Source organism: Panulirus ornatus, chromosome 17 (assembly GCF_036320965.1).
Source record: "Panulirus ornatus isolate Po-2019 chromosome 17, ASM3632096v1, whole genome shotgun sequence".
Taxonomy (NCBI): domain Eukaryota; kingdom Metazoa; phylum Arthropoda; class Malacostraca; order Decapoda; family Palinuridae; genus Panulirus; species Panulirus ornatus.
In genome coordinates, this window is record NC_092240.1 from 46201359 (window position 1) to 46225107 (window position 23749).

Sequence of the window (23749 nt, forward strand, 5' to 3'; positions counted from 1 at the left end):
GCTCTTCCCCAATCTGATGCTCTGTACATGCCTTCACCCTTTCAATCAATACCCTCCCATATAATTTCCCAGGAATACTCAACAAACTTATACCTCTGTAATTTGAGCACTCACCTTTGTCCCCTTTGCCTTTGTACAATGGCACTGTGCAAGCATTCCGCCAATCCTCAGGCACCTCACCATGAATCATACATACATTGAATAACCTTACCAACCAGTCAACAATACAGTCAATCCCTTTTTTTTATAAATTCCACTGCAATACCATCCAAACCCGCTGCCTTGCCGGCTTTCATCTTCCACAAAGCTTTTACTACCTCTTCTCTGTTTACTAAATCATTTTCCCTAGCCCTTTCACGTTGCACACCACCTCGACCAAAACACCCTATTTCTGCCACTCTATCATCAAACACATTCAACAAACCTTCAAAATACTCACTCCACCTCCTTCTCACATCACTACTACTTCTTATCACCTCCCCATTAGCCCCCTTCACTGAAGTTCCCATTTGCTCCCTTGTCTTATGCACTTTATTTACCTCCTTCCAAAACATCTTTTTATTCTCCCTAAAATTTAATGATACTCTCTCACCCCAACTCTCATTTGCCCTCTTCTTCACCTCTTGCACCTTTCTCTTGATCTCCTGCCTTTTCTTTTGTACATCTCCCTGTCATTTGCATTATTTCCCTGCAAAAATTGTCCAAATACCTCTCTCTTTTCTTTCACTATTAATCTTACTTCTTCATCCCACCACTCACTACCCTTTCTAATCTGCCCACCTCCCACACTTCTCATGCCACAAGCATCTTTTGTGCAAACCATCACTGCTTCCCTAAATGCATCCCATTCCTCCCCCACTCCCCTTACCTCCTTTGTTTTCACCTTTTTCCATTCTATACTCAGTCTCTCCTGGTACTTCCTCACACAAGTCTCCTTCCCAAGCTCACTTACTCTCACCACTCTCTTCACCCCAACATTCTCTCTTCTTTTCTGAAAACCTCTACAAATCTTCGCCTTCGCCTCCACAAGATAATGATCAGACATCCCTCCAGTTGCACCTCTCATCACATGAACATCCAAAAGTCTCTCTTTTGCATGCCTGTCAATTAACACGTAATCCAATAACGCTCTCTGGCCATCTCTCCTACTTACATACGTATACTTATGTATATCTCTCTTTTTCAACCTGGTATTCCCAATCACCAGTCCTTTTTCAGCACATAAATCTACAAGCTCTTCACCATTTCCATTTACAACACTGAACACCCCATATATACCAGTTATTCCCTCAACTGCCACATTACTCCCCTTTGCATTCAAATCACCCATCAGTATAACTTGGTCTCGTGCATCAAAACCACTAACACACTCATTCAGCTGCTCCCAAAACACTTGCCTCTCCTGATCTTTCTTTTCATGCCCAGGTGCGTATGCACCAATAATCACCCATCTCTCTCCATCCCTTTCAGTTTTACCCATATCAATCTAGAGTTTACTTTCCTACACTCTATCACATACTCCCACCACTCCTATTTCAGGAATAGTGCTACTCCTTCCCTTGCTCTTGTCCTCTCACTAACCCCTGACTTTACTCCCAAGACATTCCCAAACCACTCTTCCCCTTTACCCTTGAGCTTCGTTTCACTCAGAGCCAAAAGATCCAGGTTCCTTTCCTCAAACATACTACCTATCTCTCCTTTTTCCTCATCTTGGTTGCATCCACACACATTTAGACACCCCAATCTGAGCCTTCGAGGAGGATGAGCACTCCCTGCGTGACTCCTTCTTCTGTTTCCCCTTTTAGAAAGTTAAAATACAAAGAGGGGAGGGTTTCTAGCCCCCCGCTCCCATCCCCTTTATTCACCTTCTACGACTTTGAGGAATACTTGGGAAGTATTCTTTCTCCCCTATCCCTGTCCTGGGAAATTATATTGGAGGGTATTGTTTGAGAGGGTAAAGGCATCTACTGAGCATCAGATTGGGGAAGAGCAGTTGTCCCACAACCCTACTGAACCTAATAACCGTGCTCTTATTCACATTTATTCTGAGCTTTCTTCTTTCACACACTTTACCAAACTCAAGTCACCAGCTTCTGCAGTTTCTCACCCGAATCAGCCACCAGCACTGTATCATCAGCGAAAAACAACTGACCCACTTCCCAAGCTCTCTCATCCACAACAGACTGCATACTTGCCCCTCTTTCCAAAACTCCTGTATTCACCTCCCTAACAACCCCATCCATAAACAAATTAAACAATCATGGAGACATCACGCATCCCTGCTTTGCTTCTAGATTCGTAACTTTTGAACATTTATGGTTTTTCATACTTCAGAGTCTTGTAATTGTAGGAAAATTACCATGCATTGCTTTGAAAAACATATGGTCTCGACTAAGAGTATGCATTTTTTCTGCCAATTCAGATATTTCCTTAAGCAAAACTCAAATTTTTGTCATCATACCAGTTAACCCTTTCACTCAATGTTTTCTTTCACAACCACATAATATTTGGTGAATGGGTACTTAGTGTTATGTGCCTATTTTGAATGCATGACAAATACTTTTTAAAATAAGAGTCAACAAAGTAGTGAATTATACAAAAGCAACACACAATATCCTCAGAACGCTAACAGGCACCAGATTTGGATAAGAAAAAAAATCCCCTAGGATCCTCTGGAAATTGCCCATCCCTTCATTTCTACAAACACCATGTTAACACACTGTAGGACCCTTCATGCTCATGACACAACAACCATTTTGATTACATTTCACACTTACAGCTTAGGTGCCTCACACCCTCCCCATAGAGACACGCATATCACTGCAACATATGATCTGTGGTCTTGCCTGGTGAACATGATTGGCTTTGTGAGTGATGCAGAAGTCCCATAAAGACAGAAGGGACCACTTAATGGAGAAAGTTATTGAATCAGAAAATATGGGATGAGAGAAGGATTTTGTTGTGTCTAAAAAAAAAAGTGTAAACCTCATTGAAACAATGGAGTAACATTACTCATTCTAAATTCCAATAAATTTAAGGTAAGTGATACTTTTTTGCTGACTGTACATAGTTTTTTGAAAGGTAATTGTGTAGTTAAGAATACATGAAAATGAAAAAAAAAAAAAACATTTTGCATGATCATGAATCCCAGTGGTAAGGCAACACTTTAAGGTGAATTAATAGATTTTTGAATGAATTTTATTTATCATATTTACTAAGTTAATGAAATCTATTGTGTTTTTTTAAATCTTTCAGTGTACTGACGGGTATCTTCATGTATGATCTGGTGCTGCCAGGAGGTGTGACTTCACGATATCCTAGCTGCTCAGACTTCATAGATTACATTCTTCCTCAACTAGCAACTCTGATTCAGGAATCCGGATCAGTCATGACATATGACTGTGACTCAGAAAATGTTAAATGTGGGCCAGCAATCCCACTCTCACAAGATGTACTTTCCCTTCCACAACCAAATGGAACAGTATTTAGTGAAAGAATTGTTCCCCCTATGATGGGTTTAGCAAGTTCCCCTCTTAGTGGCAATGACAATATATCTAAGGTGCTTAGTTGTGTGCACAAAGGTGGAGCTTCCCAATTACCCCTAATGGGTCCACTTGTGAACCATCTTGCTGGCTTGGAGCCATCAAATCTTCTCGCTGGACAAGGCAATAAAGGCAATCTCAGGGTCACTGCAAAAATGAAGCTAAGAGGAAACTGTGATATATCCAGTGATGTTATTTGTGAACCTGTTAATTTAATCCCCTCAGATTCTGTTATTGATGTAAAAGATAATATTCATGATCACCTGAAGAATCCAGTAAATGGTTTCTTTGAGGTTGATGGAGAACGGAAAACAACAGAACGCCTTATGAACACAGTGTGTCGATGGCTTGTTGGTCAGATGGGACGTTGCTACAATGGTGTTACACCAGAAATTTACAGGTCAGTTGAGCTTGTTTTTATATTTTCCTATTAGGCTTACACTAAAAAATCCTTTAACATTCTTTTAGATATTTTATTTTACTTGGAATGATACTTTTGCTATGAAGCTTATATGAAGCATTTCTGGAGCAGTTTGACTGAATGTGTTGATGGTTTTGAGAGGGAAAGAAAGGTGGTTGTAGTGGGTGATAATGCAGTGGGATAAGATGAAATTTGTGAGGTAGTTAGCAAATGAGGAGTGCCTGAAGTAAGTGAGAATGGAGATTATCTTTTGGATGTCTGTGCTGAGAGGGATTTATTCCTTGCAAACACCTATATCAGCACAAGATGACCCCTAGGTATACATGGATAGGAAATGATTGAAGATGAGAACAAAAAGATTTGATTGTGGCAGTGGATGAAAGGTTAAGCTGGTCATTAGGGTATTCTTTGGAGACTGGCTATTTTGCAGTTCTTGTGGGGTGAGGATCAATGAGAAATGGAGGTATAGTGTAAGGAAGAATGTTGAGATAAAAGTGCTGGCAGGTGGGAAGATGAATCAGAAAGAGTGCAAGTAGTATGAAAAAAAGGGTGACCAAAAGTTTAGATGGAAGTATAGTAAATGTAGGGTTGCAGCGATGTATGAATGAGGTTCTAAAGATGTTCAGAGAAAGACTGTTAAAGTTTGTAGAGTTAGTAGTTGGATACAAGGTCATGATATATAAGGATAAAAGGGGAAATATATGATGGATAGAATAGATTAGACATCACACACCCCTGCCGCAAACCTACATTCACTGAGAACCAATCACTTTCCTCTCTTCCTACACGTACACATGCCTTACATCCTCGATAAAAACTTTTCACTGCTTCTAACAACTTGCCTCCCACACCATATATTCTTAATACCTTCCACAGAGCATCTCTATCAACTCTATCATATGCCTTCTCCAGATCCATAAATGCTACATACAAATCCATTTGCTTTTCTAAGTATTTCTCACATACATTCTTCAAAGCAAACACCTGATCCACACATCCTCTACCACTTCTGAAACCGCACTGCTCTTCCCCAATCTGATGCTCTGTACATGTCTCCATGGTTGTTTAATTTGTTTATGGATGGGGTTGTAAGGGAGGTAAATGCAAGAGTCCTGGAAAGAGGGGCAAGTATGAAGTCTGTTGGGGATGAGAGAGCTTGGGAAGTGAGTCAGTTGTTGTTCGCTGATGATACAGCGCTGGTGGCTGATTCATGTGAGAAACTGCAGAAGCTGGTGACTGAGTTTGGTAAAGTGTGTGGAAGAAGAAAGTTGAGAGTAAATGTGAATAAGAGCAAGGTTATTAGGTACAGTAGGGGTGAGGGTCAAGTCAATTGGGAGGTGAGTTTGAATGGAGAAAAACTGGAGGAAGTGAAGTGTTTTAGATATCTGGGAGTGGATCTGTCAGCGGATGGAACCATGGAAGCGGAAGTGGATCATAGGGTGGGGGAGGGGGCGAAAATTTTGGGAGCCTTGAAAAATGTGTGGAAGTCGAGAACATTATCTCGGAAAGCGAAAATGGGTATGTTTGAGGGAATAGTGGTTCCAACAATGTTGTATGGTTGCGAGGCGTGGGCTATGGATAGAGATGTGCGCAGGAGGATGGATGTGCTGGAAATGAGATGTTTGAGGACAATGTGTGGTGTGAGGTGGTTTGATCGAGTAAGTAACGTAAGGGTAAGAGAGATGTGTGGAAATAAAAAGAGCGTGGTTGAGAGAGCAGAAGAGGGTGTTTTGAAATGGTTTGGGCACATGGAGAGAATGAGTGAGGAGAGATTGACCAAGAGGATATATGTGTCGGAGGTGGAGGGAACGAGGAGAAGAGGGAGACCAAATTGGAGGTGGAAAGATGGAGTGAAAAAGATTTTGTGTGATCGGGGCCTGAACATGCAGGAGGGTGAAAGGAGGGCAAGGAATAGAGTGAATTGGAGTCATGTGGTATACAGGGGTTGACGTGCTGTCAGTGGATTGAATCAAGGCATGTGAAGCGTCTGGGGTAAACCATGGAAAGCTGTGTAGGTATGTATATTTGCGTGTGTGGACGTGTGTATGTACATGTGTATGGGGGGGGGGGGGTTGGGCCATTTCTTTCGTCTGTTTCCTTGCGCTACCTCGCAAACGCGGGAGACAGCGACAAAGTATAAAAAAAAAAAAAAAAAAAAAAAAAAAAAAAAAAAAAAAGAATAGATTAGAATTGCTGTGGAAGAGAAGAAAAAGACATGGTAGATTGCTTGGATGGAATTCACCAATGGAAGTTCAGCATAGGAGGAGGGAAGAATATAAAATGTGTTAGCAGAGAGTTAAGAAACTGATAGAAAAAGCAGAGAAAGAGTAGATGAGGATTTTGGAAGAAAGTTGTGTGAAAAGTTTTGGGAAAATAACAAACTAAATTGGAAGGAGGTGAAAAGTGGAAAGATGTGGATGTAAGAATGGCAGTGTTACTGTGAAAAATATGGAAGGAGAGTTTCTAAATGAAATGGAGAAACTGAAAGGGGGATGGAAGGAGTATTTTGAAGAACTGATGATTGAGGGAGAAGATAAGTCAGTAGTTGTAACATTCATGGATATGGACGATGGAAGAAAAGGATACAAGTGCAAGGGCCTTTAGCAAGAAGGGAGGTAAAAAGGGGTATAATTAGGTTGAAGGTGGGAAAGACACCTGGAGTGGATGGGATTTTGGCTGAAATGTTGAAATATGGAGGAAAAAGGTTGATAGAGTGGATGCATTTGATACGTAATTTAGCATGGAAGCAGAAGGTTGTGCCTGAGGATTGGGTGAAAGCCATTATTGTTCCTATTTTCAAAAGAAAAGATACAAAGGATGATGGGGGGATATGTCTTTTAAGTATACTAAGAAAAGTATATGGAAGAGTGTTAATTGATAGAGTGATGGAAGTGACTGAATACAGAATAATAGAGGAACATGGGGGTTTTAGGAAGGCAGGGGACGTGTGGCTTAGACTTTTGTAGTGAAAATGACTGTGGAGAAATACCTAGTGAGAGGCAACTAGCTGTATGTAGCTCTTATGGATCTAGGGAAGGCTCATGACAAGAGCCAAACAGAATGCTTTACGGGATATGTTAAGAGTATATGGTGTAGAGGAACAACTGTTGGATATTGTGAAAGCCTTCTGTTGAGGAGCAAATGCAGTTGTAAGATGAAGGGTTGAACGAAAGTTTTGGTATGCATATGGGTATGAGACAGCACTGTGTGATGCCACCATGGCTTTTTAACATGTATATGGTTAAAGTATTAAGAGAGATGAAGCAAAACTAGGGAATGGGGGTGCAAAGGTGGAGTGTCGTGGTGAGGTATGGTGGCTGTTGACAAACTTGTTTATAGATAACATTGTTGTTTACTGAGAGTGAAGAGAAGTTGCAGAAGGTTGTATGAACAAGTGTAAGGAAAGGCAATTGAAGGTACATGTGAGTAAAAGTAAAGTGATGGTTTCTGAAAGAAAAAGAATAAAAGTATAGATTTTCCGAAGGCCTATAGAATGAAAAAAGGAAGTATACTGTTATAGATATGGGAGAAGAAAGATGGGAAGAGGTGACTGAATTTAGGTATTTAGGAGCTATGTTGGATAAGTTTGGTGATGTGGAAGGAGAGCTGAGGGAGAGAGCAGTATAGGGTAGAAGATTCATTGAGTCCCTTAATAGATTGATAAAGGGTAGAGGTGTAAGCATGGAAGTGAATAAGGGAATAAGGGATAGCATAGTCCTCCCGACTTTGACCTTTGCAGCCAAAACATGGACATGGGATGAGTCACAGAGGTCAAGAATCCAGGCTCTGGAAATGAGCTATTTGAGAGGAGATTGTGTTATGACTAGAGGGAATGAAGGAAGAAATGAAGTGGAGTGGTAGGTTTGTGGAGTAAGTGAAATGTCATGAGGTGGTTTGGACATGTGGAAATAATGCAAGATGGGGAGTTACAAGAACAGTTTATATTATGATGAAAGGGAATGGTGTGAGGAAGACTAACTGTGACATGGGGAAGTAGAGTGGAAGAGCAATGGAGGGAAAGAAATGGTAGAAGAATGTATGGAATGGTGAATGCAAGGGAGGGCTGTAAGGACAGGGATATGTGGACATTCTTGATGTAGCCCCTCCTTTGACAAGTGTTCCTGGAGGGAAATCACATAAGAGGTATAGATAGATAGACTTATAGTGTAGAGTTTTTGTGATATATAGAATATATTTGTCTAATTTTCATGGCTTGGATAGACTCAGTTGAATGGATACATAAAAAGATACTAAAAACTGGAGGGCCAATGAGTTTAAGATTATTGTATGAAGTCACAAGAAAACTTAACAAAAAAATTTTAATGGCTTCTGACCAAGCAGTGTTTGAATTTTGGAAATTCAGACTTGGATATGTAAGCTTTGACTGTTTGCACACAAATACATGCAAGTAAAACCGATCTAGTGAGAGTGCTAGGGCAAAATAATTGCTTTTCTTTGGCTGCAGAACTTTTCTTAAACATTGTTTTACCAGCTCATCTAAAGGCAAATTAGGCAATTTTGACAGGATACATTGTGTATTTCTGGTATGTTTTAGCTGATTTAGCTATTTTGGAGTTTTTATTGACCAGAGAAGGTGGAATTCTTACCTAGTTCCCTCACCTTTTCAGTTCAGAACATTCAACATATGGTCAGTGATAAAAACAGTAAATTCTGTTTTTCATGTATCAGTTTTACACAGTTCTCTTCAGTAGGTACTTAGCTAATGTATGAATTGATAATTATCTGCACTTTCAGAAAATAATAAAAGAAAATAGGCGAAATGGATTGAGGTCTTAGATCCTTCTAATTGTTAATGATTGTTTCAAAACATGGAAGTTTTAAAATGAAACGGTCCATTAAATTTTTTTTCATATATTTTCTTTACAGTTCTCTTCAGAATGTTTTTCCTTATGAATGAAATAATCATGTACATATTAAAATTTCTTTCATTCTTGATTGCTATTTCCCACATTAGTGATGCGCCAGGAACTGGTGAAAAAGGCCTCATCTGCTTACATCCTTTCTCTAGCTCTTATGTGTAATGCACTAGAACAATAGCTCCCGGTCCACAACCAGGCCTCACAGACCTTTCCATGATTTGCTCCAAATGCCTCTGCCCTGGTTCAAGCCATTGACAGCACATTGACCCCATTATATCACATCATTCCAATTCACTCTTTCCCATGCATGCATTTCTTCCTCCTGAATGTATAGGCCTCAATTACTCGAAAGGATTTTCACTCCATGCTTCCATCTCCAATTTGGTTTGCCTATTCTCTTTATTCCTTCCACTTCAGACACATATATCCACTTTGTCAACCTTTCCTCACTCATACCCTCTATATTTCCAAACCATTTCAGCACACCCTCTTTTGCTCTCTAAACCACACTCGTTTTTATTTCTACACATTGCTCTTACTCTTTCATTACTTACGTGCTCACACTACCTCGCACAACATTTTGTCATCAAACATTTAATTTCTAACACATCTACCCTCCTCCGCACAATCTTATCCGTAGCCCATACTTTACATCCACAAAATATTGTTGGGACTACTATTCCTTCAAACATACCCATTTTCACTCTCCAAGATAGTGTTCTCTCTTTCCACATATTTTTCAGCTAAAGGAGATGAGTGTATTGTTATATTTTATCAAAATGCTCCCACCACAAGTTTCTCTAAATTCTCCTGGGAAAGTTCAGGACTATATTATCTATTTCTTAGTTGTTATATTATTCTCAAATGTTTCTCTCTCATTTCATAAAAAAGAAATTGTTTATTCAGTTTGTTGCTATTTCCTTATTCAAGATGTACTTTGGTGGTGGCACTAGGGCGAAGTAATAGATTTTTCTTTGATTGGCTATATTTTTATTGTGTGGGGAAGTACCAGGAGAGACTGTGTACAGAATGGAAAAAGGTGAGAACAATGGAAGTAAGGGGAGTGGGGGAGGAATGGGATGTATTTAGGGAATCAGTGATGGATTGCGCAAAAGATGCTTGTGGCATGAGAAGAGTGGGAGGTGGGCTGTTTAGAAAGGGTAGTGAGTGGTGGGATGAAGAAGTAAGAGTATTAGTGAAAGAGAAGAGAGAGGCATTTGGACGATTTTTGCAGGGAAAAAATGCAATTGAGTGGGAGAAGTATAAAAGAAAGAGACAGGAGGTCAAGAGAAAGGTGCAAGAGGTGAAAAAAAGGGCAAATGAGAGTTGGGGTGAGAGACTATCAGTAAATTTTAGGGAGAATAAAAAGATGTTCTGGAAGGAGGTAAATAGGGTGCGTAAGACAAGGGAGCAAATGGGAACTTCAGTGAAGGGCGTAAATGGGGAGGTGATAACAAGTAGTGGTGATGGGAGAAGGAGATGGAATGAGTATTTTGAAGGTTTGTTGAATGTGTCTGATGACAGAGTGGCAGATATAGGGTGTTTGGGTCGAGGTGGTGTGCAAAGTGAGAGGGTTAGGGAAAATGATTTGGTAAACAGAGAAGAGGTAGTAAAAGCTTTGCGGAAGATGAAAGCCGGCAAGGCAGCAGGTTTGGGTGGTATTGCAGTGGAATTTATTAAAAAAGGGGGTGACTGTATTGTTGACTGGTTGGTAAGGTTATTTAATGTATGTATGACTCATGGTGAGGTGCCTGAGGATTGGCGGAATGCGTGCATAGTGCCATTGTACAAAGGCAAAGGGGATAAGAGTGAGTGCTCAAATTACAGAGGTATAAGTTTGTTGAGTATTCCTGGTAAATTATATGGGAGGGTATTGATTGAGAGGGTGAAGGCATGTACAGAGCATCAGATTGGGGAAGAGCAGTGCGGTTTCAGAAGTGGTAGAGGATGTGTGGATCAGGTGTTTGCTTTGAAGAATGTATGTGAGAAATACTTAGAAAAGCAAATGGATTTGTATGTGGCATTTATGGATCTGGAGAAGGCATATGATAGAGTTGATAGAGATGCTCTGTGGAAGGTATTAAGAATATATGGTGTGGGAGGCAAGTTGTTAGAAGCAGTGAAAAGTTTTTATCGAGGATGTAAGGCATGTGTACGTGTAGGAAGAGAGGAAAGTGATTGGTTCTCAGTGAATGTAGGTTTGCGGCAGGGGTGTGTGATGTCTCCATGGTTGTTTAATTTGTTTATGGATGGGGTTGTTAGGGAGGTAAATGCAAGAGTCCTGGAAAGAGGGGCAAGTATGAAGTCTGTTGGGGATGAGAGAGCTTGGGAAGTGAGTCAGTTGTTGTTCGCTGATGATACAGCGCTGGTGGCTGATTCATGTGAGAAACTGCAGAAGCTGGTGACTGAGTTTGGTAAAGTGTGTGGAAGAAGAAAGTTAAGAGTAAATGTGAATAAGAGCAAGGTTATTAGGTACAGTAGGGGTGAGGGTCAAGTCAATTGGGAGGTGAGTTTGAATGGAGAAAAACTGGAGGAAGTGAAGTGTTTTAGATATCTGGGAGTGGATCTGTCAGCGGATGGAACCATGGAAGCGGAAGTGGATCATAGGGTGGGGGAGGGGGCGAAAATTTTGGGAGCCTTGAAAAATGTGTGGAAGTCGAGAACATTATCTCGGAAAGCAAAAATGGGTATGTTTGAAGGAATAGTGGTTCCAACAATGTTGTATGGTTGCGAGGCATGGGCTATGGATAGAGATGTGCGCAGGAGGATGGATGTGCTGGAAATGAGATGTTTGAGGAAAATGTGCGGTGTGAGGTGGTTTGATCGAGTAAGTAACGTAAGGGTAAGAGAGATGTGTGGAAATAAAAAGAGCGTGGTTGAGAGAGCAGAAGAGGGTGTTTTGAAATGGTTTGGGCACATGGAGAGAATGAGTGAGGAAAGATTGACCAAGAGGATATATGTGTCGGAGGTGGAGGGAACGAGGAGAAGAGGGAGACCAAATTGGAGGTGGAAAGATGGAGTGAAAAAGATTTTGAGTGATCGGGGCCTGAACATGCAGGAGGGTGAAAGGAGGGCAAGGAATAGAGTGAATTGGAGCGATGTGGTATACAGGGGTTGACGTGCTGTCAGTGGATTGAATCAAGGCATGTGAAGCGTCTGGGGTAAACCATGGAAAGCTGTGTAGGTATGTATATTTGCGTGTGTGGACGTGTGTATGTACATGTGTATGGGGGGGGGTTGGGCCATTTCTTTCGTCTGTTTCCTTGCGCTACCTCGCAAACGCAGGAGACAGCGACAAAGTATAAAAAAAAAAAAAAAAAAAAAAATCTGATGTTACTGTACTAGCTCACTTGACCACAAATCAGAAAATTTTGATGACACAATGTTATTCTGGTATATGTCCACTGTTTTTAAGATTTTGTTATACCAATAGTGGCTCTCCGGTGTGTAGGCTATATACTATTATCATTTATGGTCAATAATTAATTGATATAACCTTGTACTGTAGAGTGTTGTATGGACAGTATTTAGAAATAATTATTTGTGAACAAACTGCACATATTCTGTATGTGATTACCTCGGGACTAATTTTTGTAAGAGTCTTGGTGTCACCCAGAACCTCTCTCAAAAGGCTCTTGCTGCCTAAGGCTGCACTGCATCCAGTAGCAGGGAAATGTAGACTCCTTTGGAGTGAGAAGTTCTTTGATGAGACTATACTTCTAATGATATAGCCTTGCCAGAGGTGACTTTTCACTCTTGATGTAATCTCCAGCACATGAAATCTGGTTACACCTACCCATGTGCAAGCATATTTATACATCTCATTCAGTATCCACCAGTTCTCCAGCTGGTAACTCTCTCATTTGCAGTTTATCCATCAGATCATCCAAATTCTCACTTAGCTATTGCACCCCCTTTGGTTTAAAGTATTCAGTGTATATTTAATGAAATGATATTGTGAATTGTGTTTTTCACATACATATTGTAAGTAGTTCTCTTTTGTAGGTTCTTTCCTTAAGCATGAGAATTTTTGGAGAAAACAAGTGAAGTACTTGATGGCTGTATGACCTCTTGATTGTTAGTTATGGTGCATCCAAGTTGATAAGATTATCTGGTGTATTATAATTTTCAACCATTTTGCTGCACAGTTCTCTTCAAGAGATTCTTACTTGTATGAATTACTTATTCATAAAGATGAGAGAAAATGGCTGAAGACGGGAATATCTTCACCAGCACATTCCGACCACCAGTTTATCTTGTTTCTCTATGAATAAGTTAAGAACTCAGTCACTTGTTTCCTAAATGTTTTTTCATTCTCATATAAGGTCATTTCATAAGCAAGATATTGTTTTTTCAATAATTTATTATTTCATTATTTGATTATATACTTTAGTGTTTGAAAGATACTGCAATGAGAGGTCAAGGGAGTAATAATGTTCTTTCTTTGATGTAGCTACATTTCTTTTCTTATTTTGTGTCAAACATTGTTCTACATGCTCATTTAAGTGGAAATCAGAAATCAGGCAATTTCGATGACATAGACTTTGTTTTTTTATCTATTTATTTATTTTGCTTTGTCGCTGTCTCCCGCATTAGCAAGGTAGCGCAAGGAAACAGACGAAAGAATGGTCCAACCCACCCACATACACATGTATATACATACACGTCCACACACGCAAATATACATACCTATACATCTCAGTGTACACATATATATGCACACACAGACATATAAATATATACACATGTGCATAATGCATGCTGTCTGCCTTCATTTATTCCCATCGCCACCTCGCCACACATGGAATAACAGCCCCCTCCCCCCTCATGTGTGCAAGGTAGCGCTAGGAAAAGACAACAAAGGCCCCATTCGTTCACACTCAGTCTCTAGCTGTCATGTAATAATGCACCGAAACCACAGCTCCCTTTCCACATCCAGGCCCCACAGAACTTTCCATGGTTTACCCCAGACACTTCACATGTTTTTATGATACATTTTTTATCTATTTTCAGCTTACAGTTTTTATGGATTTTGTCACATTTTTCGTAAGCTATTTTCACTTTCTTATGTATATAGAGTTTTTGGAAAGAGGGGCAAGTATGCAGTCTGTTGTGGATGAGAGAGCTTGGGAGGTGAGTCAGTTGTTGTTCGCTGATGATACAGCGCTGGTGGCTGATTCGTGTGAGAAACTGCAGAAGCTGGTGACTGAGTTTGCTAAAATGTGTGAAAGAAGAAAGCTGAGAGTAAATGTGAATAAGAGCAAGGTTATTAGGTCTGTACAGTAGGGTTGAGGGACAAGTCAGTTGGGAGGTAAGTTTGAATGGAAAAAAACTGGAGGAAGTGAAGTGTTTTAGATATCTGGGAGTGGATTTGAAAGCGGATGGAACCATGGAAGCGGAAGTGAATTATAGGGTGGGGGAGGGGGCGAAAGTTCTGGGAGCGTTGAAGAATATGTGGAAGTCGAGAATATTATCTCGGAAAGCAAAAATGGGTATGTTTGAAGGAATAGTGGTTCCAACAATGTTATATGGTTGCGAAGCATGGGCTATGGATAGAGTTGTGCAGAGGAGGGTGGATGTGCTGGAAGTGAGATGTTTGAGGACAATATGCGGTGTGAGGTGGTTTGATCAAGTAAGTAATAATAGGGTAAGAGAGATGTGTGGTTGAGAGAGCAGAAGAAGGTGTGTTGAAATGATTTGGTCACTTGGAGAGAATGAGTGAGGAAAGATTGACCAAGAGGATGTATGTGTCAGAGGTGGAGGGAACGAGGAGAAGTGGGAGACCAAATTGGAGGTGGAAAGATGGAATGAAAAAGATTTTGAGTGATCGGGGCCTGAACATTCAGGAGGGTGAAAGGCGTGCAAGGAATAGAGTGAATTGGAACGATGTGGTATACCGGGCTTGATGTGCTGTTAATGGATTGAACCAGGGCATGTGAAGCGTCTGGGGTAAACCATGGAAAGTTCTTTGGGGCCCGGATGTGGAAAGGGAGCTGTGGTTTTGGTGCATTATTACATGACAGCTAGAGACTGAGTGTGAACGAAAGTGGCCTTTGTTGTCTTTTCCTAGCACTACCTCACGCACATTTAGGGGGAAGGGGGTGGTTATTTTTATGTGTGGCGGGGTGGCGATGGGAATGAATAAAGGCAGACAGTATGAATTATGTGCATGTGTATATATGTATATGTCTGTGTGTGTATATATGTATATGCTGAGATGTATAGGTATGTATATATTTGTGTGTGTGTGTATGTATATGCATGTGTATGTGGGTGGGTGGGCCATTCTTTCGTCTGTATCCTTGTGCTACCTCGCTAACGCGGGAGACAGCGACAAAGCAAAATAAAATAATAAAATGAATAATAGATGGTTATTAATTCATTCATTTGGTAAGAACTTTCTCTAGAGAATTATGTAGAAGAATATATAAAAAGAGATAAAAAAATATTGTATTATGTAAACAAATATATTATGAACATTTTGAAATATATGCTATCACTGAAGATTAGGAGGATGTAATACCTCCATCTGTTATACTCATTTTCTTCTATAATTTTCTTACTATAATTCTATGCTGTAGATAAGATCTTACTGAAGAGAATTGTACATAAAAGTGTATGAAAAATATGACTTACTATATCGTTTTATATATATGTTGAATGATTTGAACTAAAGGGTGTGCATAACCCAAGCACCCAGAATATCTAGTGAGAAACACATTGAGGAAATTTTGCATACATGTTTAGAAGATGTTTGAAGTTTGGATGTTCAAATTTTTATCTGTAGTAAGTGTAGTGGTGATATCAGAAGACTTTCTAAAGTAGATTAAGAAGACATAAAGGAATATTGTTGTAGCACATTGCAATTTATTAGTCAGTACTTGTCAGAGCTCACCTTCTTAGTGATTTTATGTAGTGATGATTCAGTATTATAATCAGAACAGTAATAGTGATATATGATATATTTGCCTAGATCTTAAGTAAGTCTTGGACAGTTTCCTTGATTCTGAACTGTTCCTGACATGGATTCAGTACACCTCATGAAACTCATTTGCTGTTTTGTGAGCAATTCAGAGAGAGACATGCTGTGACTTATAAAGGAAGTCCTTTTACCTAACAGAGCGATTATCACCCCAGATTATCTGTCTCTAAAAGCCTATCAGTTATGAGGTGTTTATCCTTTATATTGCCAGTAATTATTGCCATTGCCTTGGATGGTCAGCATTTACCTTCACCTTAACCAACCAACGCTGTTTGCATTACTACAGGTTACATACCAGACAGCTCTCCAGCTAAGTGTGTTCCATTACAAAAGTTTTCATATCAGCTGGGAAGTAATATTGTTGCAGTAATCATACACACAATGTGCTTGAGCCTTTGTCAGTTTGAATAAATAAGAAAATTAAGGATACACTTACAATATCAAATTTTCAGTGCCTGAAAGAGCTTTAAAGGAGTTTAGAAAAACTTTGAAAAAACATTCTCAGTGGTTTTTAAATGTTGAAACTTACAAGTTGCACAAGTATTGTAGTCAGTGTAAGTTTTCATATGCAGGTTTGTCATTTTTTACAAAATTTACACGTGCAAGTTTTTAGATTTTCAGCTCCAGTATTTATCCAAGAGTTAGTCCTTCCTTTTTTATAATAGAAAAGAAAAATCATATTGCTTATGCTTCATAGCTTGTTCTTGATCAGTAAGGGTAGCAATATGAACTTAACTTTCAAATTATATGATCAGTAAAGTCAACAATCTCCTCTGTCCATATTTCATACATGGGTCTAGGCTCATATTCACTGCTTCAAAGGCTACTTCTTGGTTTTATGCTGTCAGTTATTTCACAGGTATCAAATCTGAGTATAATATAGTTTGTCTTGCATGATGGTAACTTCAGCTTTGGTTTTAGTATTTTCATGGCTTTTTAGGGGATGAGACTTATGGCCTAACCCTCCAGTTTGTATACAGACATGCAGTGCTTTGGTCAGACCATTTGAGTAAGTGGACTTCTGTAAGGACCCTTGTATTGCTATGTCACATATGAATGAATAGTATGCAGTATGATTTAAATTAGTTTGTATAAGTTGCAGGGTCAAGTCAATTGGGAGGTGAGTTTGAATGGAGAAAAACTGGAGGAAGTGAAGTGTTTTAGATATCTGGGAGTGGATCTGTCAGCGGATGGAACCATGGAAGCGGAAGTGGATCATAGGGTGGGGGAGGGGGCGAAAATTTTGGGAGCCTTGAAAAATGTGTGGAAGTCGAGAACATTATCTCGGAAAGCAAAAATGGGTATGTTTGAAGGAATAGTGGTTCCAACAATGTTGTATGGTTGCGAGGCGTGGGCTATGGATAGAGTTGTGCGCAGGAGGATGGATGTGCTGGAAATGAGATGTTTGAGGACAATGTGTGGTGTGAGGTGGTTTGATCGAGTAAGTAACGTAAGGGTAAGAGAGATGTGTGGAAATAAAAAGAGCGTGGTTGAGAGAGCAGAAGAGGGTGTTTTGAAATGGTTTGGGCACATGGAGAGAATGAGTGAGGAAAGATTGACCAAGAGGATATATGTGTCGGAGGTGGAGGGAACGAGGAGAAGAGGGAGACCAAATTGGAGGTGGAAAGATGGAGTGAAAAAGATTTTGTGTGATCGGGGCCTGAACATGCAGGAGGGTGAAAGGAGGGCAAGGAATAGAGTGAATTGGAGCGATGTGGTATACAGGGTTTGACGTGCTGTCAGTGGATTGAATCAAGGCATGTGAAGCGTCTGGGGTAAACCATGGAAAGCTGTGTAGGTATGTATATTTGCGTGTGTGGACGTGTGTATGTACATGTGTATGGGGGGGGGGGTTGGGCCATTTCTTTCGTCTGTTTCCTTGCGCTACCTCGCAAACGCGGGAGACAGCGACAAAGTATAAAAAAAAAAAAAAAAAAAAAAAAAAAAAAAAAAAGTTGCAGTCAGAGAGAAACTTCATCACAGTCTTAATGTTTAAATCATGCTAGAAATACTGGTTGTGGATAGGTGGCTGTTTGTTTTGGTGAACTATATATGACAGGTAGTGGATGTAAGTGAAGGGGTAGTAGCAGTATGGGCATGAAGGATTTTCACTTACATTGAAACTATTTGTATTGATGTAGGATTGGATGATGTCTGGAGTGTAGATGTGAAACTGTACCTCGTGTTTGTCATGGGAGTGTAGCTTCTAATGGGTGTATGTCTGATGGGGTAGACTTTAAGACTGGTTTGGTAGGGCAGTTGTTTGTTGCTTGATGAGTTGTTGCTCTACATATGTGTTTTGTTAGTTTTATATTTGTTGAGGGTAAGGGATATCTGAGTAGAGATTCATGAAGGTTAAGGCACTGGTAAACTTGTAAATTTACTGAAGGTTGCTTGTTAGTTATGGAATGGTTTGGATGAGAGAGGTCTATTTTTGTTCCTTAGAAGTAAGAGCTAAGCATGTTGAGTTGGGATTGTGTTGGGAGAATAATTTTTTTAGTTTTGAAGATGATGAGTGAATTAGAACGATGTGGTATACTGGGGTCAACGTGCTGTTAGAGAACTGAATCAGGGAATGTGAAGTATCCAGGGTGAACCATAGAAAAATCGGAGGAGCCTGGTTGTGGAGAGGGAGCTTGTTTTTGTTGCATTACACATGACAACTAGGGAATGAATGTGAACAGATGTGGCCTTTCTCCCTCTGTTCCTGGCACTACCTTGCTAATGTGGGTAATGGCAATCAAGTGTCGAAGAAAAAAGGTTGAGTGTTTTTGGCTGCTTAGCAGCTATTAATAGCTCTGAGTGCACAGTTTTGTGCAGTTTGCAGCTTTGTTATATATGCTCCCTGGGGTTAGAACTTAAGGTGTATATATATATATATATATATATATATATATATATATATATATATATATATATATATATATATATATATATAATTTATCTTTTATTATACTTTGTCACTGCCTCCTGCGTTAGCGAGGTAGTGCAAGGAAACAGACGAAAGAATGGCCCAACCCACCCACATAAATGCTACATACAAATCCATGTTTTTCTAAGTATTTCTCACATTTCTCACGCTTTACTAAACTCAATCACCAGCTTCTGCAATTTCCCACCGAATCAGCCACCAGCGCTGTATCATCAGCGAACAACAACCGACTCCTATCCCAAGCCCTCTCATCCATACCAGACTGCATACTTTCCCCTCTCTCTAAGACTCTTACATTCACCTCCCTAACAACCCCATCCATAAACAAATTAAACAACCATGGAGACATCACGCGCCCCTGCCACAAACCGACATTTACTGGGAATTGATCACTTTCCTCTCTTCCTACTCATACACTTGCCTTACATCCCCGATGAAAACATTTCACTGCTTCTAGCAACTTACCTCCCACACCCATATACTCTCAATACCTTCCACAGAGCATCTCTACCAACTCTGTCATATGCCTTCTCCAGATCCATAAATGCCACATTCAAATCCCTTTGTTTTTTCTATGTATTTCTCACAAACGTTTTTCAAAGCAAACACCTGATCCACAGAAACCTCTACCACTTCTGAAACCACACTGCTCTTCCCCAATCTGATGCTCTGTACATATACATACATGTACATATACATATCAACATATACATACATAAACATACACATTCACAAACATATGTACATATTCATACTTGCTTGCTTTCATCCATTCCTGGCTCATCCCTGCCCCACAGGAAACAGCATTGCTACCCCCTGCTTCAGTGAGGTAGTGCTAGGAAAACAGACAAAAAGACCACATTCGTTCACATTCACTCTGTAGTTGCTGTGTAATGCACCGAACCACAGCTCCCTATCCACATCCATGCCTCACAGACCTTTCCATAGTTTACCCCAGACATTTCACATGCCCTGGTTCATTCCATTGACAGCATGTCGATCGTGGTATACCACATCGTTCCAGTTCACTCTCTTCCTTGCACGCTTCTCACCCCCCTGTATGTTCAGGCCCTGATTGCTCAAAATCTTTTTCACTCCATCCTTCCACCTCCAATTTGGTCTCCCTGCTTCTCCTTGTTCCCTCCACCTCTGACATCATATCCTCTCTGTTAATCTTTCCTCACTCATTCTCTCCATGTGACCAAACCATTTCAACACACACTTCTGCTCTTTCAACCACACTCTTTTTATTTCCACACATCCCTTTTACCCTTTCATTACTTACTCGATCAAATGTGGCTCAACAGTTGAGGGAATAATTGGTATACATGGGGTGTTCAGTGTTGTAAATGGAAATGGTGAAGAGCTTGTGGATTTATGTCCTGAAAAAGGACTGGTGATTGGGAATACCTGGTTTGAAAAGAGAGATATACATAATTATATGTATGTAAGTAGGAGACTTGTGTGAGGAAGTACCAGGAGAGACTGAGTACAGAATGGAAAAAGGTGAGAACGATAGAAGTAAGGGGAGTGGGGTAGAAATGGGATGTATTTAGGGAATCAGTGATGGATTGCGCAAAAGATGCTTGTGGCATGAGAAACATGGGAGGTTCGTTGATTAGAAAGGGTAGTGAGTGGTGGGATGAAGAAGTAAGATTATTAGTGAAAGAGAAGAGAGAGGCATTTGGACGATTTTTGCAGGGAAAAAATGCAATTGAGTGGCAGATGTATAAAAGAAAGAGACAGGAGGTCAAGAGAAAGGTGCAAGAGGTGAAAAAGAGGGCAAATGAGAGTTGGGGTGAGAGAGTATCATTAGATTTTAGGGAGAATAAAAAGATGTTCTGGAAGGAGGTAAATAAAGTGCGTAAGACAAGGGAGCAAATGGGAACTTCAGTGAAGGGCGCTAATGGGGAGGTGATAACAAGTAGTGGTGATGTGAGAAGGAGATGGAGTGAGTATTTTGAAGGTTTGTTGAATGTGTTTGATGATAGAGTGGCAGATATAGGGTGTTTTGGTCGAGGTGGTGTGCAAAGTGAGAGGGTTAGGGAAAATGATTTGGTAAACAGAGAAGAGGTAGTAAAAGCTTTGCGGAAGATGAAAGCCGGCAAGGCAGCAGGTTTGGATGGTATTGCAGTGGAATTTATTAAAAAAGGGGGTGACTGTATTGTTGACTGGTTGGTAAGGTTATTTAATGTATGGATGATTCATGGTGAGGTGCCTGAAGATTGGCGGAATGCGTGCATAGTGCCATTGTACAAAGGCAAAGGGGATAAGAGTGAGTGCTCAAATTACAGAGGTATAAGTTTGTTGAGTATTCCTGGTAAATTATATGGGAGGGTATTGATTGAGAGGGTGAAGGCTTGTACAGAGCATCAGATTGGGGAAGAGCAGTGTGGTTTCAGAAGTGGTAGAGGATGTGTGGATCAGGTGTTTGCTTTGAAGAATGTATGTGAGAAATACTTAGAAAAGCAAATGGATTTGTATGTAGCATTTATGGATCTGGAGAAGGCACATGATAGAGTTGATAGAGATGCTCTGTGGAAGGTATTAAGAATATATGGTGTGGGAGGCAAGTTGTTAGAAGCAGTGAAAAGTTTTTATCGAGGATGTAAAGCATGTGTACGTGTAGGAAGAGAGGAAAGTGATTGGTTCTCGGTGAATGTAGGTTTGCGGCAGGGGTGCGTGATGTCTCCATGGTTGTTTAATTTGTTTATGGATGGGTTTGTTAGGGAGGTGAATGCAAGAGTTTTGGAAAGAGGGGCAAGTATGAAGTCTGTTGGGGATGAGAGAGCTTGGGAAGTGAGTCAGTTGTTATTCGCTGATGATACAGCGCTGGTGGCTGATTCATGTGAGAAACTGCAGAAGCTGGTGACTGAGTTTGGTAAAGTGTGTGAAAGAAGAAAGTTAAGAGTAAATGTGAATAAGAGCAAGGTTATTAGGTACAGTAGGGTTGAGGGTCAAGTCAATTGGGAGGTAAGTTTGAATGGAGAAAAACTGGAGGAAGTAAAATGTTTTAGATATCTGGAAGTGGATCTGGCAGCGGATGGAACCATGGAAGCAGAAGTGAATCATAGGGTGGGGGCAGGGGCGAAAATCCTGGGAGCCTTGAAGAATGTGTGGAAGTCGAGAACATTATCTCGGAAAGCAAAAATGGGTATGTTTGAAGGAATAGTGGTTCCAACAGTGTTGTATGGTTGTGAGGCATGGGCTATGGATAGAGATGTGCGCAGGAGGGTGGATATGCTGGAAATGAGATGTTTGAGGACAATTTGTGGTGTGAGGTGGTTTGATCGAGTAAGTAATGTAAGGGTAAGAGAGATGTGTGGAAATAAAAAGAGCGTGGTTGAGAGAGCAGAAGAGGGTGTTTTGAAATGGTTTGGGCACATGGAGAGAGAAAGAGTGAGGAAAGATTGACCAAGAGGATATATATGTCAGAGGTGGAGGGTATGAGGAGAAGTGGGAGACCAAATTGGAGGTGGAAAGATGGGAGTGAAAAAGATTTTGAGTGATCGGGGCCTGAACATGCAGGAGGGTGAAAGGCGGGCGAGGAATAGAGTGAATTGGATCGATGTGGTATACCGGGTTGACGTGCTGTCAGTGGATTGAATCAGGGCATGTGAAGCGTCTGGGGTAAACCATGGAAAGTTGTGTGGGGCCTGGATGTGGAAAGGGAGCTGTGGTTTCGGGCATTATTGCATGACAGCTAGAGACTGAGTGTGAACGAATGGGGCCTTTGTTGTCTTTTCCTAGCGCTACCTCCCACACATGAGGGGGGAGAGAGATGGTATTCCATGTGTGGCGAGGTGGCGATGGCAATGAATAAAGGCAGACAGTGTGAATTGTGTGCATGGGTATATATGTATGTGTCTGTGTGTGTATATATATATGTACATTGAGAGGCATGAGAAGCATGGAAGGTGGGCAGATTAGAAAGGGTAGTGAGTGGTGGGATGAAGAAGTAAGATTATTAGTGAAAGAGAAGAGAGGCATTTGGACGATTTTTGCAGGGAAATAATGCAAGTGAGTGGGAGATGTATAAAAGAAAGAAGGAGGTCAAGAGAAAGGTGCAAGAGGTGAAAAAGAGGGCAAATGAGAGTTGGGGTGAGAGAGTATCATTAAATTTTAGGGAGAATAAAAAGATGTTTTGGAAGGAGGTAAATAAAGTGCGTAAGACAAGGGAACAATGGGAACTTCAGTGAAGGAGGCTAATGGGGAGGTGATAACAAGTAGTAGTGATGTGAGAAGGAGGTGGAGTGAGTATTTTGAAGGTTTGTTGAATGTGTTTGATGATAGAGTGGCAGATATGGGGTGTTTTGGACGAGGTGGTGTGCAAAGTGAGAGGGTTAGGGAAAATGATTTGGTAAACAGAGAAGAGGTAGTAAAAGCTTTGCGGAAGATGAAAGCCAGCAAAGCAGCGGGTTTGGATGGTATTGCTGTGGAATTTATGAAAAAAAGGGGTGACTGTATTGTTGACTGGTTGGTAAGGTTATTTAATGTATGTATGATTCATGGCGAGGTGCCTGAGGATTGGCGGAATGCATGCATAGTGCCATTGTACAAAGGCAAAGGGGACAAAGGTGAGTGCTCAACTTACAGAGGTATAAGTTTGTTGAGTATTCCTGGGCAATTATATGGGAGGGTATTGATTGAGAGGGTGAAGGCTTGTACAGAGCATCAGATTGGGGAAGAGCAGTGTGGTTTCAGAAGTGGTAGAGGATGTGTGGATCAGGTGTTTGCTCTGAGGAATGTATGTGAGAAATACTTAGAAAAGCAAATGGATTTGTATGTAGCATGTATGGATCTGGAGAAGGCATATGACAGAGATGCTCTGTGGAAGGTATTAAGAATATATGGTGTGGGAGGCAAGTTGTTACAAGCAGAGAAAAGTTTTTATCGAGGATGTAAGGCATATGTATGTGTAGTAAGAGAGGAAAGTGATTGGTTCTCAGTGAATGTAGGTTTGTGGCAGGGGTGTGTGATGTCTCCATGGTT

General features: G+C 40.6%; 1 protein-coding gene across 1 annotated transcript in view; it reads left to right on the forward strand.

Annotated features, from left to right (window-relative positions):
* LOC139754434 (proteasome activator complex subunit 4-like) overlaps positions 1–23749 on the forward strand; it is a 576322-nt gene that overhangs the window by 487429 nt on the left and 65144 nt on the right. The window contains exon 31 of the mRNA XM_071671710.1: positions 3256–3942. Within this exon, the coding sequence (XP_071527811.1) occupies positions 3256–3942 (687 nt within the window). The remainder of the gene's footprint in view (positions 1–3255; positions 3943–23749) is intronic.